Source organism: Elgaria multicarinata, chromosome 3, assembly GCF_023053635.1.
Source record: "Elgaria multicarinata webbii isolate HBS135686 ecotype San Diego chromosome 3, rElgMul1.1.pri, whole genome shotgun sequence".
Lineage (NCBI taxonomy): Eukaryota > Metazoa > Chordata > Lepidosauria > Squamata > Anguidae > Elgaria > Elgaria multicarinata.
Genome location: NC_086173.1, coordinates 15,322,536 through 15,340,836, shown reverse-complemented (window position 1 = coordinate 15,340,836; position 18,301 = coordinate 15,322,536). Strand labels below are relative to the sequence as shown.

The 18,301-nt window shown below is 45.8% G+C and overlaps 2 protein-coding genes across 3 annotated transcripts in view; one reads left to right on the top strand and one right to left on the bottom strand.

Moving 5' to 3' along the window:
* The first annotated feature begins 5,786 nt into the window (after positions 1-5,786).
* Positions 5,787-6,842, top strand: TMEM187 (transmembrane protein 187). Its single transcript, XM_063123069.1, has one exon. The coding sequence runs from the start codon at positions 5,898-5,900 to the stop codon at positions 6,735-6,737; it is 840 nt and encodes a 279-aa protein (XP_062979139.1). The 5' UTR covers positions 5,787-5,897; the 3' UTR covers positions 6,738-6,842.
* A 3,600-nt stretch (positions 6,843-10,442) lies between these two features.
* The window catches only part of IRAK1 (interleukin 1 receptor associated kinase 1), a 31,330-nt gene continuing 23,471 nt past the window's right edge, over positions 10,443-18,301 (bottom strand). Inside the window, exons 12-14 of one of the 2 annotated variants that reach the window (XM_063119340.1) lie at positions 17,570-17,783; positions 15,809-15,931; positions 10,443-10,865 (exon numbers count right to left, since the gene is read on the bottom strand). In XM_063119340.1, coding sequence (XP_062975410.1) covers positions 10,813-10,865; positions 15,809-15,931; positions 17,570-17,783 — 390 coding nt within the window. In that variant the 3' untranslated portion in view covers positions 10,443-10,812. The remainder of the gene's footprint in view (positions 10,866-15,808; positions 15,932-17,569; positions 17,784-18,301) is intronic. The other variant, XM_063119341.1, reaches the window with a different exon arrangement.

Here is an 18,301-nt window from a genome sequence, read left to right as displayed (position 1 = left end):
GTGAGGAGTCTCTCTTCCTCGGCAGCGGCGGTAGGCGGGGCCAAACGAGGCCTCTGTACGGAACCCCTCCCACCAGGGCGCCGCCATTTTCTGTGGGCAGGGCCGCCTGGATACCGCCATGTTAGTGGATATTCGAACTCCTCCTCTTTCTTTTGTAGGTGCTATTGGTGGGAAAGTATTTATCACCGGCATTCGCCGCATTTTTTTATTACTATAACTTGAAGCGGACTCTCCAATGCCAATGCCAACTGTAAGTTGTGTAACTAGCTGAATATTATGTGGGCGTCGCCATTTTGAATAGGAAACTCCGCCTTCTTGCTTTAAAAAAATTGTTCCCTCCAATAATCAGCCAGCCCGCTAATACCGGCCACGAATACTATGGGGAGGTGCTATACACTTCCTCCACAGCAAATACAGTACTGTACTATATAGCAGTCTTATGGGCGCCGCCATCTTTGATTTAAAAATTGAGATCTGCTAATAACCCAGCTTTTGATTTGCAGACACACCTGAACACTCCTCCATATGCGAAGTAAGGACAAAAGACATTTCTGCCTGTATGCCATTCATAGGAGAGCTAGTAGTCTGTTCACACAATCATTTACACTTCCCACCCATAGTCACACCCCAAAACCCGGAGTTCCCTTTTCCTTCAGATACGGTTCTCTAGGTTTTTCTGTGCTTCCCCCTTTCTTGAATCTTATTCAGGATCTCAAATGGTTAGATTACTCTATTTGGGATTCGACAGGGTTTATATAATGCTTCGCGTGATAATAACGTAAAGTTTCATGCTTTCCTGGAAGCTGCCATCTTGGTTCCACCCCCTTTCCTATCACTGTCACAAAATAGAAAACACAGATGGCGCCACAGACTTCCCGGATGTGCCGCCTCCCTTTCAAACATAAGACCAAAATGGCGTCTTTCCCCAGTGCCCGTATATAGCAGTCCCGTATTATATGTGATTCAATATGGCGGTTTCAGTATGCCCGTATGTGCCTTCTGCGGATATATACACATTCAAGATGGCTGCTTCATGAATACCCGGATGGGCGGAACACTGCCCAAAGATGGCTTCCCCCTAAGTTTCAATAAGCCTCCGTACTGAGTTCCCGGATGTAGTTTCTACGCAATAAAGATTAAACATGGCGGAACACTGAATTCCCGGATGTTCAAAATAGCCGATCGCTCGTTCCTTGAGAGTTGCTCCGTAAACAGGAGGACCATCCAAAATGGCGATAGGCAAAATCTAGCGGCTGGCGCTTCTCAAAATGGATCCAAGATGGCGAGAACCATCAGGATCAGGAATCCAACAAGATGGCGTTAACGTAGTAAATTACCCGGATGTTGAAGGCGGGAACAAATAGTGTTACTAATGATCCCTATGGTACTGTTATGACACTAGTTTTTCAAGATGGCGACCAAAGCTCTTGAGTAAGTGTATAACCATCCCTCAAGATGGCTACTATCAGCTATCCGGATGTGCTTAAACAAGATGGCGCTTAAAAACCTTGTTCGGTTGCTAGGAGACAGATCTCTAGAAGATTTATACAATTAACACAATCCAGTTTCTCTCGGGTAAGTAATAACAGTATGAGGAACGTATAGGCGTGAGAATAGTTAATAGCTCGTCTTAGTAGCTATTCCGGAACCGCCTCGCCCAAACCGCCTGCGCACTAAAATTGTTAGTATAGCAACCAGTCGTCTCAACGCGCAGGCGTAGACGCATTTTCCCCAGCAGCGCTCTTCCCCCAGTCTCTGCGCCGTTTGTATGAAGACCCGGATGTGGGTGGATTTAAGCTTTCACCGCCATAAATGAGAAATCAACACTTCCTTTTACCGTTTCTTTCACCTCGCAATACTGTACGAATGCTAAATTCCTATGTATCCTTACCTGAGAGTAAGCCCCACTGAATACAGTACGATTTACTTCTGAGTAAACATGCAGGGGAATGCGCTGCGTTGCAGCCTATTAAATCTTGCATGCTTATTCGAAAGTTAAGCTGCGTTCAGTGGGGCTTACTTCCAGGTAAGTGTGCACAGGATTGCAAACGTTTGGATTTTATAATACTTTGAATAACACCTACGCTTAGGATTAAGAGTCTAGAGATGCTGCCAACCTCATATAAAATCACTAGCGAAGTTATCCCTTTTTATTTGCATTTGTGAACATTCTTCCCTTGTTTCACTTCCTCTTGCATTTCCCCTCTGCTTACTCATCTATCAGTATATAGTAGGGATCTGCCTTTTTGGTTGAGTTACTGTTTAAAACACTATGTACATCTGTGATATTACATAAATAGCGCCAAATAGCTGTGTTAGAGCCAGCTGACACAAATAAGCAGCACTCATTCACAAAGCTGTGAATATAGGTACACTACTGGATAGAGAAAATTTAGTTAAGAATCATAGAGCATTTTGGATACTGAAAATGGCATAGAAAGTATAACCAGATGGATTTAATTTAAGCTAATTATTCCTACAAATATCAAGCAAATGTGATGCACACATAACTGTCTTGCAACTAACAGGAAAGTTTTTTGTTGTCTTTTCTGCTTTTTTCTGATCTTGAAATAGTACTTTTTAATGTGTTTAAACCCAAAGGCTAGCAGGAAATTATAGAATACTCAATTGCTAATATGTAAGATATATTTAAAATACCATTAAAACATAACAAGAAAAGCAGAGGGGAGGAAGGGTCAGCCAAATCTGAAGGATTTCCAAAATTACTCATTTTAGTTACTAAAAAAAATGTGATAGTCTTTCTTAGATGACTGGCAAAGTGGCAACAGTTCCCTTATAACTGGAGGGAATGAAGAGGTGTACTTGAGAATACCATTGAGGTGTGAAATAAACCTCCTCCTGTCCCTAGTGCCCCTGTCCCTAGTCCTCCTGTCCCATCAAGTGTGCTTCTGTGGGTGGTGGGGGAGGTCAGTTCCATAGCCATGCTGGGAATTGAATTTTGTGATAGAGATTAGTGCGCCAGGTCAAACTGCCCAGTACAGGTTCATTAAGCATGGGGCTGCCACACTTTTTGTTTTCTGCTCTTACGCTTGTTACAGCAGCCAGATAAAGTTGAAGCTTGTCTACTTTTTATCTCTGTGCCAGAAATAGTTTTCACTTTTTTGGCAACCCTATCCATAAAATCTGATGTCATGATGCACACAACATATTTTAAAAAAGTAAGTTGTGCATCTAATAAATCCCTTAGGCCTTGCTCCCGTTGTCCAATTTTGCCAAGCTCTATGGGACTGCAGCTGCAGAAACAACTGTGGGTTTCCTGTACTAGTTTGTGGGGTGGGAAATGTATGCCGAGGCATATCCAGCCCTGCAGCTGTGGGTGACCACTGAGTAGCAGGTGGCAAATAGAACATGGGGGGGGGGAGATGCAAGAAGAAACTATCAGTGATTGGCTGTTTCCCAGGCTTGCAATACACATAGGCACACATCTTAACTATTTTTAAGTGTAGGTACATTTTTTTATACCACCCCATAGCCGAAGCTCTCTGGACGGTTTACAAAAATGAAAACTATTAAAAAACGCTATACAAAATATATCAAGAAAGGCAACTTTAGAATGTGAGAAGATATGGTTACGTTATATGGTTGCAATTCTATGGTTACATGTTATGTGGTTGCAGTTATAGAATATGAGAAGATAGGGTTACATGTTTTTGCTGTGGAGAAAATCGGAAGTCTATCTTAATTTTGTATGTTTTTAAAGTCTTTTGTGTTGTTGTTGTTTTGTATGTTCTTTTTTACTGCCGCTTTCTCTTGTATTGTGTGTATCTAAGTTGGATGTGTTTTTAAAATAATAATAAAAAATTATCAAGAAAGGCATTTACATAAAACCACAGACAATTTGTTATAAACTATCAGCCAAGATGATCCAAGAACTAATTTAAACTCATTGTATGCTGCCAAATGCCTGAGAGAGGAGGGCAGTTTTAACCTGGCACCAAAAAGCTAACTATGTTGGCACCAGGCAAACCTTGTCATTCCATAACTGGGGGCTACCACCGAGAAGGCCCTGCCTCTTGCCATCCTCCATTCCTTCAGAGGAAGCATCCAGAGGAGGGTTTTAGGTGTTGAGCATCGTATACAAGTTGGTTCATGCCAGGAGAGGCATTCCATCAGGTATTGTAGCTGTAGTGTGCAGAATATGAATATGCTTTTGCCTCATGTAATAATTACTTCAAAGTGTATTTTTCACCTGAAAGCACATGGGCAATAGATTCATTACCTCCTAAGCCAGGGCTGCCCTTGCAAAATGTTTAACCCATGAGTTATACTTCAGCAATTTCAGGTTGATAACTTTGAAATTCTTTTGTTCAAGAATGGCCACCTTAAAGTCATTGACAGAAACCAGTCGAGGGACATTTCAGCCTTGCAAGACATTCTATCAATGACCTTAAGGTGGTCAATCTTGAACAAAGGTTGAATACGGACAAAGGTTTCTGGGTGCTTTTTTGAAATTGCAAGTAGATATGTTAATGGGCTCACCATTGCAATATGTCTGTGTTATCACTCATCAACTGTTTTGTTAGCAGCAACTTAAGGTAATCATTACTGTCTATATTTTTTTTGCATTTCAATGCCCCAGCAACACAGTTGCTCTCCCCACCACCATACCTATCTCTTCCCCCTCTCCCCACCCACCAGTAGATGTATACAAATCTGCCAATTTGAGGTTAACGCTTCATACCTCTGATATGTCAGAATAAATTTGTTCGCCTCTCAGTCGCTTCCATACTCTCAGTGGTTTTTGCTGCTGAAGATGAAAAGGGATACCCATCTGGAAATCATTGCAATCTGTCCTAAGATAAGAGAACCAGTGTTGTGCAGGGGTTAGAGAGTATCAGAGTAGGGCAAGGAAGATCCAGGTTTAATTTCCTGCCAAGCCATGAAGCTGACTGGGTGACCCTGGGCCAGTCTGAGAGAATGAAAATGTCTGCCTGCCTGCAGAACCTACCTCACAGGCTTGTTGTAAGGATATAATGTACATAGCCTTTATTTTCTTGGAGGCAAAGTAGGATATACTGTACATATAATAAATCAGATTCTCCTTTTATACTACCTTTAGATCCCAAAGTATTTTATAACCAGACATTTCCAGGGTAACCTTTAGAACCTTCTTCTAAAGCTGAATTGCTTTTTTAAAAAACAACCACCAACAACTTTGTTTTGGCTGCTGCCCCAGGTTCTAATCTACAGGGGGCAGGAAGTCTTGCATTACGTGCTTGCTGCAAAGCTGACATAGGTACTACAGGGGTTCTTTTCAAGCAGGTGGGAGCAGCGTCTCTGCAATAACATAGCCTGTACTTTGAAGTGCAGCATGCCTCTGGCAGGCTGAGCCCAAGGGACCATCTAGTCTAGAGCCTGGCTCTGGCTATCCCCATGGTTACAAAACATAAGATCTTGGGAAGGGAACAACCTTACCCCCCACCCCACTGTGCAGTGATGTCACCAACAGCCAATCCTGCCACTGCAGCTGTTTCATAACTGCAAACGCTGGAACCAGCGTGACTAGCACGGCTGCCAAGGGAACAGGCTGGGCTAGCGCTTGAACGTAATCTGACATAGTCACCAAAGTCTGCTGTGGGGAGGGGGAGGGGGAAGGGCTCTGGCCGGCAGTCCATTAAATCCACACGATAAGAGCACAACCGTCTCCCATTGCCATGAATGCCCACTCACTTTTTTGTAACATTACTGGGACAAAGATCAAAGTCCACACTGGGACAGGAAACTCAAACTGGGACAGGAAACTCAGACTTGACAAGCAGCCAGCCCTGTGATCTGCTGTGTAGTCTCTCCCCTCCTTATGTCAAATCGGGTTCAGGAGGAAAGGAATTCAGAGCACACCCTCTTTTACCAGCTCTTCGTGAGCGAGCGAGCAGTCTATGGAACAACAGAGGGGTCGCGGTCGGAGCAGGAGGTGCAGCAGCAGTTCAGACGCCATGCACCGAGACCCATGCAAAGAAAGGGCTGCTTCGAAACTGGAAGGCAGAGAACCGCTCTTGCACGTGGCTGGAGGTCTGGCACTTTGTGTGGGAGTTGTGACTTCCAGGGTTTTCGATGCCGTTCACACCGACGTTGGGTACAAGCACTATGCGGAACCAACCGTGCCAGGGTTGCCTGCTGCTCTGGCTATGCCTGCCAATTGCTTAGTCAACTTGGCCTACATACTCCTGGGCTGGTACTGGCTGCCTTCAGGTGGCAAACGCAGGCAGGCACACTACCTCCAAGAGGTCTTTGCCCTCATGGCCCTCATGTACGGGCCTGTGCAATGGATCCGGCTCTGGACGCAGCATCATTGGGCGGCTGTCTTGGATCAGTGGTTGACATTGCCCATCTTTGCTTGGGCCGCCATCTGGTGCCACTTCCTGCAGCACGGCTGGCAACCGGGGACCTTTCTGGCCATGGAAGTAACTTCATTGGCAAGCTATGTTCTGGCATTGCTCCACCCCCAAGGTTTTGAACTGGCATTGGGTGGACATATATTTGTCGTCGTTTGGAAAGCATTGAAAGTACAGAGGCGCCTGGGCAGTGCCACTTCTGTCTGGATCATGGCACTGGGGATGATTTCTTGCCTGGGTTTTGTAAGCCTCAAGCTGTGGGACCAAGAACTGGCACAGTGGGCACCTTTCCGCCGCTTCACTGGCCACTTTTGGTCTAAGATCTGTGATGTGCTGCAGTTCCATTTTGCCTTTCTCTTCTTTACCCGACTGAGCAGATGCTAGCTCAAGTCTCATTGAATTAACCCCTAATCTTCACAAACTTTATCATCAAGTCAATGTAATGGCAGGGGGATTTCAGATTTGAAAATAAATAAATAAAATGAAAACGTGATGAAAAGAGGAAAATTCTGCTCTGGCTTCTCTAAATGTGCAAGAGAATAATAGGAGTGTTGGTAAGGTGTCCCATTTTCCTGCCCCAAGCTAAGGTTCCTGAGCAGGTTTGTTGCTTTCACAAAAGCACAAATTAAGAAGGAAAAAAGCCAACCATTCAGCAGTGCTTTTAGACCCTTGCTGTTGACAATCCAGATATGGCCATGGCACCACCAGGCCACGTTCTCAGCTGATCTGAAATGCCGTGATGAAATAACAGGGAGGCGGGGGTCCTCAAGGCACGCCAAGTGCCAAACACTGTCCTATAGTTTCAGAAATTCATCCTCCTCCCTGTGGCCTCCAGGAGAGAGTTAAATGTCTAGGGAAGGAGCAAGAGGATAAACTATTTCCCACAGCACCTATCCCTGTTTTCCTCCACTGTAAAGTTTAACCCACACAATTTCCCCAAGACTGATCTCTAGCTTCAGTATTTCTCCTCTCTTGTTCTGCAATAGAGGGGGACTGAAAGAGAGACACCAATAAAGGCATCATAAATATGTTTTGGAAACACATGGGAAAGAAGGCAATATCCTACACTGCAGATCATTTAGTGAGGCACCAAGGCAGAGAGAGGGAGCTGTCCACAAAATCCAAAGTAACTCATTTCAGCTGTACTTTGGGAAAACAGTAGGAAGCCAGTGCTATGATCTATCGTCCATCTCTAGTCTTTTAGATGCCCAAACAATGCCAGCTTCAGGTTTATGAGGGCCCTTTGGCAAGACACCCTCAATGGCCCCCATTCCTCAGTGAGTCTGCCTTCTTACTGCCATTGTCACCACCTGCTATCCTCATCTTTGGTGAGATGCGAGCCCTGGGCAGGTGCCAACCATGGCAACCTTTGATGGCAACCCTCTTCACAAATTTGGAGTGGCTCTGGATGACTAGGGGCATGTCATGTACATGGTGCTTATACAGCACCATGTACATTGATGGTGCTATATAAATAATAATAATAATAATAATAATAATAATAATAATAATAATAATAATAATAATGTCTACATCTACAGATGTACAGGGCCAGAGAGGGGGCGATCCCAGACTTACCTACTTCCGGGATCTTCACCCTATGTCTACACGCGGCGCGCAACATCCTGGAAGGAAAAGGACGTCACACTTGCCATTATTGGTTTTTTTTTATCGGAAAAGACCGCAGGAGCGCTCCTGCACAAAGTTAGTTTTTTTAAAAAAAAACAATTCCCACTCCCCCCCACCCCCAATGGGCACAGAGCTCCGTGCCACGTTCCTGGCTCCTCGCAATTACTCTCGAGGAGCCAGAATGAAACTAGGATGGCAGCCCACTCATCCGGAGACCGCAGGAAAAGTCGGGATAGAAGTGTAGGGCCATATCCCAGGGAAAGGGAGGGCTCATCCCTCCCTGCTCCCAGGATCCCCTGTGCGTCATGTGGACAGGGATGATCCCGTGGCGATATCCCCTGGGATATCGCCCCGTCTACACATGCCCTAGGTTGTAATGGTTGTTTTGTCATGCCTTTCACATCTTTAAGGATCTATTCCAGGGGTGGGGAACCTCTTTTCAATTGAATTCGGCTCTCTTCCCAAGGGACAAGTTCAATTTCAGAGAAGTTCTTGGAGGACACATTCCAGTGGTGGGCAGGGTTGAAGGAAAAAGGGTTGGGGACAAAAATACCAGAATATTTTATTGCCAGTAACTAACCCTTGGGAGAAGTATGTCAACTCTTTAGAATGGGGAAGGAGTATACAAAAGCTTGGGCACTACCAAAGAATGGGTGGGGAAGGGAGCGTGGCCATCTGGGGAATCCTGCAGGGCCTGATTTAGCCCCTGGGTCCGAGATTCCCCATTCCTGATCTATTCTGTCAAGACCTAGCTATTGCCATTCACACCTCTAATCTTGGGACAAGAATGTTGCAATATGTTCTTGCAGGGCTGTTCTCAATAAGATTTTTATTTTCACTCTTCTTTTCGAATTATCCCCAACATGGAACTTATCCTTTTCATTGGCACCACACATTGAGTTGAGCTGTCCGTTGTCCTGTTCACCACAGCTCTGGGAAAAGGTGGTATAGAGCCCAAAGCTCTGTACTGTAGTGATCCATGAAGGATCTCTGACAGACACATTTGTATGCCACTGTGGAACACCAAAGCCACATTGACGTTCTACAGCAGTGGGGCAACCAGCAAGAGTTCCCATTGGTAGAGGTACCTGCTTTTCATGCAGCACCCCATCCTTCCTCAAATAAAAATCATAATTGTCTCCATCGTGTTTGAATTCTAGCTCTGCATCCAGCCCTCCACAATGGACGAACAGCAGATGAGCAAAGGACTTAGATTTTATGCAGGGACTAGATGGAAACCATAGACAAAGAGAAGAGAGTAGTTCAGCAGGCTTTGGGACCACCTGCTACAAAGAATTCTGAACCCCTCTGGAACCATCCTATGAATTCCTACTAAGTCCTGCAGCTAAATTACCAACTCTTCATAATCAACGGTATCAGACCAGCCATAAAGGTCTAGCAGGATCAATAAGTGAAATTGCCTCTCAGTTGCTAGAAAAGTCAACCTAGGCATCAACTATGCCATATCTCAGGCTCCTTATTAATAAGAGGCTACCTTTGGGCTTCTTAAATCAGGCACTAAAATATCCCTGTGCACCCGCCCCAAGTACATGTAGACTCTGAACACCAACTAGGTGACTCAGGGACACTCTGGAACCCTCATTTACCATTTATGCAGTTGGCCAAATAAGAACCATCGCTCACCCACCGGTGTGCGGTTTTTGTGAACCGCCCAGAGAGCTTCGGCTATTGGGCGGTATAAAAATGTAATAAATAAATAAGAGCACCTGCTTTGCATGCAGAAGGGCCCCGGTTCTATCCCCAGCATCTCCAGATAGTGCTGGGGAAACGCCTTGCTCAATCCACTTCCAGGCAGTGTGAACAGAGCTAGATGGACCAATGATTTGACTTCTTCAGTGCCAGGTTAAGACCTTTCTCTTTTCTCAGGCATTTGGCAGCATATGCTAATTTTTAATCCGGTCCTGGATTTTTCTTAATTGTTGTAGATTTGTATTGTCTCTGTGTGCGCATGGTCTGTTTTTATGTAATGGTTTTACAACTTGTATAAAGTGTTTTAATGGTGTTTAATCTTTGTAAACCACCTAGAGAGCTTGGGCAATGGGGAGGTTCAGAAATGCAATAAGGAATAAGAGTAATAATAAAAATAATGATGATGATGATGATGATGAAAGCTATTCCAGAAGAAGCACAGGCAACAGTCCTCTGTGCTCTAAGGATGACCCTGTTTGGGACTTTGACTTCCATCTTGCTTCTCCTCTGCCTGTCCCAATTTTCTCACATGGCAAAGGCAAGGAAAAGGAAGGAAGGCAGAAAGAATTCCCAGCCAAGTGGAAGCTCTGAAAGAATGGGTCTGGTTCTTCTCCATTGCTCAACGTCTCCTATAGTGGGGAGAGGCAGAGAGGCTGGCTGTTCAGTCTGTTTTCTAACTACCTGGAAGTCATGCCTCTAATCAAAAAAACAAAAGAAACGGGTCTCTATCACCAGAAGGATACAGATAGGTTACAAATATATAAAATAATTTTATTTATTGTACCAGTTCAAGGAAAAGGAGAATGTAGTGAGGACCCTGTGTGGGAAGGGGTCATAGGGGTAAAAAAAAATCCATACGAACACCACCTCCCTCCTTCCCCCCAGTTGTGAGATATGGACTTCGATCCCCACCCACATAGGCTCCAATGCCCCCCCACCCCGCTTTTGAGTCATGGGGCTGACTTGATGCCGGATTCCACCAGATACACCTGTGCTGCTGGGTGGATGGTGCCAGCTAAGGACCTTGCCCGTACACCATCCCAGGGAGAGTGGTCCTTGTAAACTGCAAAGTGCCATCAGCGCTGTGAGAACTTTAATCCTTCCATGTCCATAAAATGCATCACTCAAATTCGTCACTCTCTTCGGGCTCACGAGGGGGCTCTGCAATGCATTCTAGATGGGGGGGAGAGAGAGAGAGAAACTTTACAACCAATGCTTCACCCTACGATGGAGCAAAATCGCCCCTGTTCCTCTTTAGCTTACAGGCGACAGCTGGCGCAGTACCTTATGTGCCCCTGTTCCTCTTTAGCTTACAGGCGACAGCTGGCGCAGTACCTTATGCGCCCCCGCTACCGCCCCTCCAAGGGAGAACCCAGAAATCATTGCTGTGGGAAAGGAACCCAAATCCCCACGGCTTTGCCTACGCTCCATGGATTTGTCTGGCTCATTGATCCACAGCTGGGGTGGGCGACTCGAGGCTATCCAGTTGTTGGACTGCAACCTGCATCCTTGGCTATGCTGGGCGAGAATGATGGGGATTGCAATCCAACACCATCTGGAAGGCCACAAGTTGCCCACCTTCGATGTACAGGAATTATTCTTGTATGCTTCGGGTGCAAGAGATCCTGGGCTAAGTCCTCAGACCAGCTCACACTATGGGGTGGAGGAGAAGAGGGCCCACGGCGCAGTGGGAGAGCATATGCCTTGCATGCAGGAGGCCTCATGGTCCGCCTCAGGCTAAAGGATCTCTGGCAACAAGGCTGGAAAAGGCCTCTACGCTGCCTGTGCGAGACTTTGGAGAGCCACTGCCAGTCAGATTAGATAATACAGAGTGAGATGGACCAGTGGTCTCAAAGGATGTACTTTGTCACACAACACATGCTATTAGGAATTCACTGCCCCAAGTTGCAGGGTTGGCTCCTGGCTTAGGTGGCTTTAAAGGGGGATTGGATGGATGAAGTGTCTATCAGTTGCTGTTAGCCGCAGTCACTAAACAGAGGCAGAACCTCCCTGTTCAGAAGCAGGATGCCACGAAAAGGAGGCAACAGTATAATGAGAGTGATACCACTCAAACCACAAGGATATCAAAATAGCTTTCATAAATGAATATTTCAGAAATTTTTACAAATTTTTACAAATATACAAAATACAGGCACAACAACAATATTTCACAAAGCCTGTAATATCCACATACAATCTACATAAGTGAATTATTCATATACTGTTGTTATTTTCAAACCACAGCCTTCCATTTTCCGTATAACGAAAAGGAGGCAAGCAGGGGTGGGGAAAACCATCACTCTTGTCCCCTGGTTCTGGGCTTCCCAGAAGCACCCAGTTAGCCATGGTGGGAAACAGCTTGCTGGGCAAGACGGGCCTCTGTTATAACCCAGCAGGGCTCTCGATCATCTTCTTATGGAATGCAGGCCTCAATGCAGAATTCAACCTTCCAGATAAACCCAAGTTTCTAGTTCTCATGATTACCAAGAGGAAAATACACATCCCCCCCCCCCACTGAGTCCTGCACACACATCTGTTTCTTGCGCTGGCACATGTGGACCAATTCCTTCTATACTTTACTTTTTTGTTCATACGCTTGACCACTTCTGCGGGAGACTTCAAAGAATGGGAAGGAAGGGTCAGGCACCAATAAAACAAGGAGCGTATGTCAGCGGATGCAATTATATTTATTTTAGCTTTGTTTTGGTTGGGGCTGAGGGTTTAATCAGTGTCTTCTCAGAAGAAGTAAATTTTTAAAAAAGAGAGTGGCAGCTCCACATAAGCCAGCTGTTCCCCAAGCTGGTGCCCTCCAGATGTGTTGGGCGACTCCCATCATCCCCAGCCAACATGCTATGAAAGGCATCAGGTTGGGGAAGCTGTATTTGCACACACACACACACACACACACACACACACACACGAATTCCTGCTGCTCGGCTTACACAAGGGGCTATTCCTTGTAGTATTCTGTTTAAATTGAGGGATTTATAATCCTCTTTTCAATAAAAATTCCTACAGTGGCTTGTGATGTTCTTCCACTTAGTTCACAGAAGGCCCTGCCACGACACAGGCTCTGAACACCAGACCTCCCGTCTGCCACCACTTATTATGGGGCGACACAGGCTCTGAACAACAGGCCCAGCCGCGGACACTCCCTGCTCAAGCCAAGCACCACCACTTGGTACGCCTGAGGCAAGGGATAAAAACCACCTTCCTCCAAACTATGTGGAGAAAGGGGTTTAAATGGAGAAGGATTTTAATATATATAATAATGCGCTGTGAGTTATATCTGCTTAGGTGAATGATTGTCAGAGTGGGTGTTACATGTGTAAACTTAAGATGATAAATTGATAAATGCCAAACAGACACGTGGGATTTTTGTGGTAGTTTAAAAACAAAACAATCAAAATTTATTTTTAAAAGTTCACAAGCTTTGTTTCAAATAACAACATTTAAAAACCTTTTTGAAACCTTTCATACAATCCTGTCACTCATTCACATACGCGCTTTTTCTCACACAATCACTCTTGAACTTTCTTTATTCTCAGTATTGATTTATATACTTCCACTACATGCACACCACACTCTAAAGACACCACTCACTGCACTGACTCTCAAATTTCCCAAAATTTAAGTACCATAAATACAGAGAGCACTACAGACTCTAAGAGTCCCTAACAAGTCCCCCTGAAAAGCTTTCCTGAAAAGAACAAGAACAAGAACTCTCAATCCCCTCAGTCCTTCCCTTATATATCACTCCTCCCCCCTCCCAAGACATTCTAACTCCGCCCACTCAGGCCAACATTCTACAAACCACAGACTTACAAACTGCAGACATACATTTGGAATTGACTTGTGGGGTGTAACGCCACAGGCCCCCTGCCCAATTTCACTGCCAATCTCATCTAGTGCCGTGGGAAGGAATTTCACCTAATGCCACAGCTTCAGTCTTGAAACAAATCCTTTACATACACCTTTGCTTGAACTATCCTACAACTGCAGATGTATTCACAAATGGCTGATGCCCCACATGGCATCTCCTGATACAAATCAATCCTGTCTAGTGTCAACAAGCTTCGCAGTATGCCAGGGGGCAGGGGGAGGAGGAAAGGAGGGCTGGGTAAAAGAAACATGGGAAGCAAGAGCCTTGTGTGTACATGTAAGCCAGTGACGGGTAACTCATGGTCCTCCAGATGTTTTTGCCTACAACTCCCACCAGCACTTGCCAGAATAGCCAATGGTGAGGGGTCATGGGAGGGCACAGCTGGAGGGCACAGGTTGCCCACCCCTGATGTAAGCCAAGCTGTGAAAGGCCCAAGGCAATGGCAGGCCTGCCTTTGTTTGTGCTACACCAAACATCCTCATTTGCTCCGTTTCCGTGGAGGAATGCTTCAGGGACCAGCAGTAGCACAAGTGAGGGAGGAGTTCCGAAGTGGCAGAAGGAGAGAATGAACGGAGAGAGCACCTTTCCCTTTACCATGACTGTTGTGGCTGCACTCGGAGCATCAGAACTAAGCCATGCCCCACATATGAGGGCGGGAAAGCTGGCAAGAGGCAACAACATCAGGCCTATTTCCATGAGCAGAAGATGAGGCGGTAAACGTGTGTCTTGTCTGCACAAATGCAGGCGAGGACTCAAAATGAACGAATGCTCCTCCCCACCAACACCACCTCCCCACCATGCAAACTGAGAACCAGCATGTTGGACCGAATGATCTCAGCCTAGGCTTTCCCTCCCCATCTTCCCACCAGTTTTCCATGTGTAGGGAGTTCTTGTGGGTGGAAGGGGAGGCATTCCATCACGTGAAGTGGGGCAACCAAGACCTCTGATGCACATGCCAACCACATCATCTGCTGTTTGTGAAAACTAAGCCAACGCTATCAGATGAAAGATGGACAGAAGAGACTATGGCCCTTGAGCCACATCCTGAGGCACCGGCCTCGTATGGCGGTGAGCAATTTGTGGCCCTCCTGTTGTTTTGGGCCTACGTCTCCCACAAGACCGAGCCAGCATAGCCAATGGCGAGGGATGATGGGAGTTGTACACTAAAACAGCTGGAGGGCCACAAGTTGCCCACCCCTGAACTACAGCCTGGAAAGAAATTGGAAGGTGTCGGAAATAATATGACCAAATTGCATCTAACACCAGCCTTCTTGCCTTGTTTCTGACCCATCCTAGCCTATGTAGGGATATATTTAGGTTCTTTATATTCTGCATGTAAAAATCAACAATAGCAATGGCACATTTTAGATTTCAAGCTTTTTTTTCTTTTTGAGTGATGCTCGGCTTGTTTTATTTGTTTTGAGGAAAGTAAGTTTTTCGAGTTTGGACATTTCTGACAAGGCACAGTCCGGTAGCAGGCAGGCAGAAAGATATAAATGAGGAGCAGGGGCAACTGAGGGTAGACAATTGTGACTGGGAGTCTTGAGGAAGGGGCTGCCAGCCACACTGGACATGAACTCCAGACCATGAACAATGCTGCCTTTTCTCTCCCCATTCTCATGAGGTCTAGAAACTTGTTCAGATTCAAGTTTGCATTGTTTAAATAGATCCTCAAGAGTCCACTTCTGCACCATATTCCCACATGAAGACACACATGGAGAAATCAGGTGTCAAGCAAGTCTTGGGCATAGGGTAAAATGTAGCCATGACCTCAGTGTAAACTTTACATTTGATGTAGATAGCTTCTGTGTGGCAGGGGAGGGGAATTGTGCCTGGTACTGCTCCCACCCCATTTTTATGTCATCAAATGTCCCATTTGCATAGAGCTGTACTTGGACAAGGTTGATCTGCAGACCACAGACTGTGTCCAGGTCACGTGGACCAGCACCATCTGTTTTAGGTTCTATGTACAAACGTTGACATCTAATAACGCAAACCTCAGGCAAGGCTGCTCCTGCATCACACAGAGCTTCTCCCAATCAGATATAAAGCCTGGCTTAAGGCTTCTGATTACATTATAAAGGACAAGAGAATGGTTTACAGAAATGAACTTGGTGAACACGGATTGCTGGGATGGGGCGGTGGAAACTGAACTCCCTAGTTCAAGGAGACCACTCTGGAGACTGCCTACTGCCACCCTCGAACCGCAGCAGTGAAAAAGTGGGGAGGTTACCTTCCCCTGAAGGTGTAGAGGTAAGTACCCCCAGGCTGTCAAGCGCCCCCTCGTGGTAGAGTGCAAGCCGTTCCATCATACGCCTTCGTGCTGGGTTGATAACTATCTCAGGGGCAGAGTCACCTGCAGAGAGAAAGTAGCCAATCACTGAGTGACAGCCTGCCCCGGTGCTAAGATCGTCATCGTAGGCCCAGCTCTGGGCGCCTCCACGTTCTGAGCGGAGGTGGGTGACTACCAAAGATAGGGCCTTCCTAGTAGCAGCACCTCATTTGTGGAATTCCCTCCTTTATCTGCTCACCTGGTGCCAACTCAGCTTTTCTAGGAGCCAGGTGAAAGGAGTTTTATTTTCCCAGGCCTTAAAGACTACTTTTTTGTGGTTTTGCTACCGCTTCTGAACGGCTGTCGGGTACTGTTGCCATTTTATGTAGTCATATTGTTATTCTATTAGTTGGATGTTTTTTCAGGCAGAGTTTTTAAGCTTCTCAAGAATCTTGTGTTGAAAGACCCAGTTAAAATGTTTTAGTAAACAAAAGCAGTGAGACGGAGACTAATCATTTTAAATCAGAGACAGGGCAGAAGTTGTCACATGCTGAGTGGTTGGGGGAGGCCACAGAACAAGCTAGCGAGGAATAGGAAAGGAAAGTGTAAAAAGAAAAGGAAAGGTGCATGCTGGCAGGGGTTGAAAAGGGTGGCCAAACAGGCTGCAATTCTTCAGATGTGGCTAAGAGGTATAAACACATCAGAGTAAAGTTCAGATGCCAGAAAAGTGACTTCCTTTGTACACAGGACGCTCCCCAATAACAAGTCAAACCACTACTCCACCAAGCCCAATATCATCTACACCAGTGGTTTTCAACTGGTGGGTTGTGACCCAAAAGTGGGTTGCGAGATCAGTCCAGATGGGTCACGGTAAAGCTGTTGCCACCATGTTGGGCTGCTGCTGCTATTATTATTATTATTATTATTATTATTATTACATCCCTACAAAATACCCTACAAAATTCAGTATCTACAAAATACCCTAGGCGACAATTGTGAAACGGTGGTGAAGACCACTGACTCTACACTAACTGGCCGTGGCTCTCCAGGGTTTCAGACAAGAGTCCTTCCCTGCCTTACGTGGAGAGGCTAGAGACTGAGTCTGGGACGTTCTGCATGTAAAACAGGCCACCTTCTGTATCCGATTTGTTTACCATCTAATATTCCCCAAAGCCATTTATGCAGTTGGTGACCTGCCTGTTTAATGGCACCAGTCTTTTTATCTGACAGCAAAAAGCAGGAGGAAAAGCAGGCCAGCTTGGCATAACTGGGCACATGGCACTTGCATGCACATATTTTAGAAGCAGGTGGCCCTAACTCTGGAGTCGCAACCGTGTTTAAAAACTGAACTCTTGTCCTTTGGCTTTTTATGATTTTTTAAGCACTGACTGGGCAAACTTTGGAACAGTTGGGACCACCCCTAGGGTTCCAAATAAACACTAAGGACGACTGTTCAATTGTTTGAATACCGTTAAGGTTCCCATATGTTTGTTATCCAATCACATTAATTAAGAATTAAAATGTCCTTGTTCCATAACAGCTAACCAAGGTTTTGTTTGTAACGACCAGAAGCTTCCATGGACTTTGTTCATGCTTTAAAATACTTGACCATCATATGCCAGTATGTGTTTGATCAATGAGCCAAACCTACCTGGAAGAGGCTAAGGAAAGAGTGAGGTGAGGTGGGTGTGTGGGGAGAAGGTGCCCAGCAGAGCATCTTACCTAGTTGGCCTACAGAGGCATTCCCTCTGGGCACACTTCTGTAGCTCAACAGCTCCAAGCTGCGCTCCAGGCTTTCATCGCTTTCCTCAGGCTGGTTGGGAGGCCTGGGGGGGTACGAGTTCTCCTGTGGAGTGTGCAGTTGCCCCAGGGGTAGAAAAAAGGCAGAAGACTCCCCATACAGAGATAGCTGTAGACTCTCCAGCTCTTGGTACACCTGCAGAACAGGAAGAGCTGTGAGTTCTTGAGTTTCCTACCAATAAGGTCATAGCCAATGAAAAGACGGCACAGTCATTCTCCCAGAATTCCTAATAAAGGACGCTGTGGCTAAACAGCCCCATTCCCTTTTTGAGAATTACTGTCCACCCCACAGCCAGCCTTACTCTTAGGCCAATGCCTGCTACTGCTAACAGCAGAAAGGCAGCAGATTATACTGTGAACGTGCTGACTTGACCAGGTTTCCTTTCAGTCATTATACAGGATTTTTTTGAAAGAAAAGCCACCACGCATGAAGACGGTGGCAAATGTAACACGGCATAAAGCAGCAGGAGTGGGTGCAATAAAGGCTCAAAATAATTTGGCAGAAGGTGGCAAGTGGTTTAAGAGTAGTGCCGTATATATCAGTCAGCTCCATGGAACACATGGCCAGAAGGACTTGCTGCTGCTATACCTAGAGGTGTGACGGCCTGGGGGTGGGGGAACAGGAAGGAAAATAATAAAATAATGCTTTCCCCC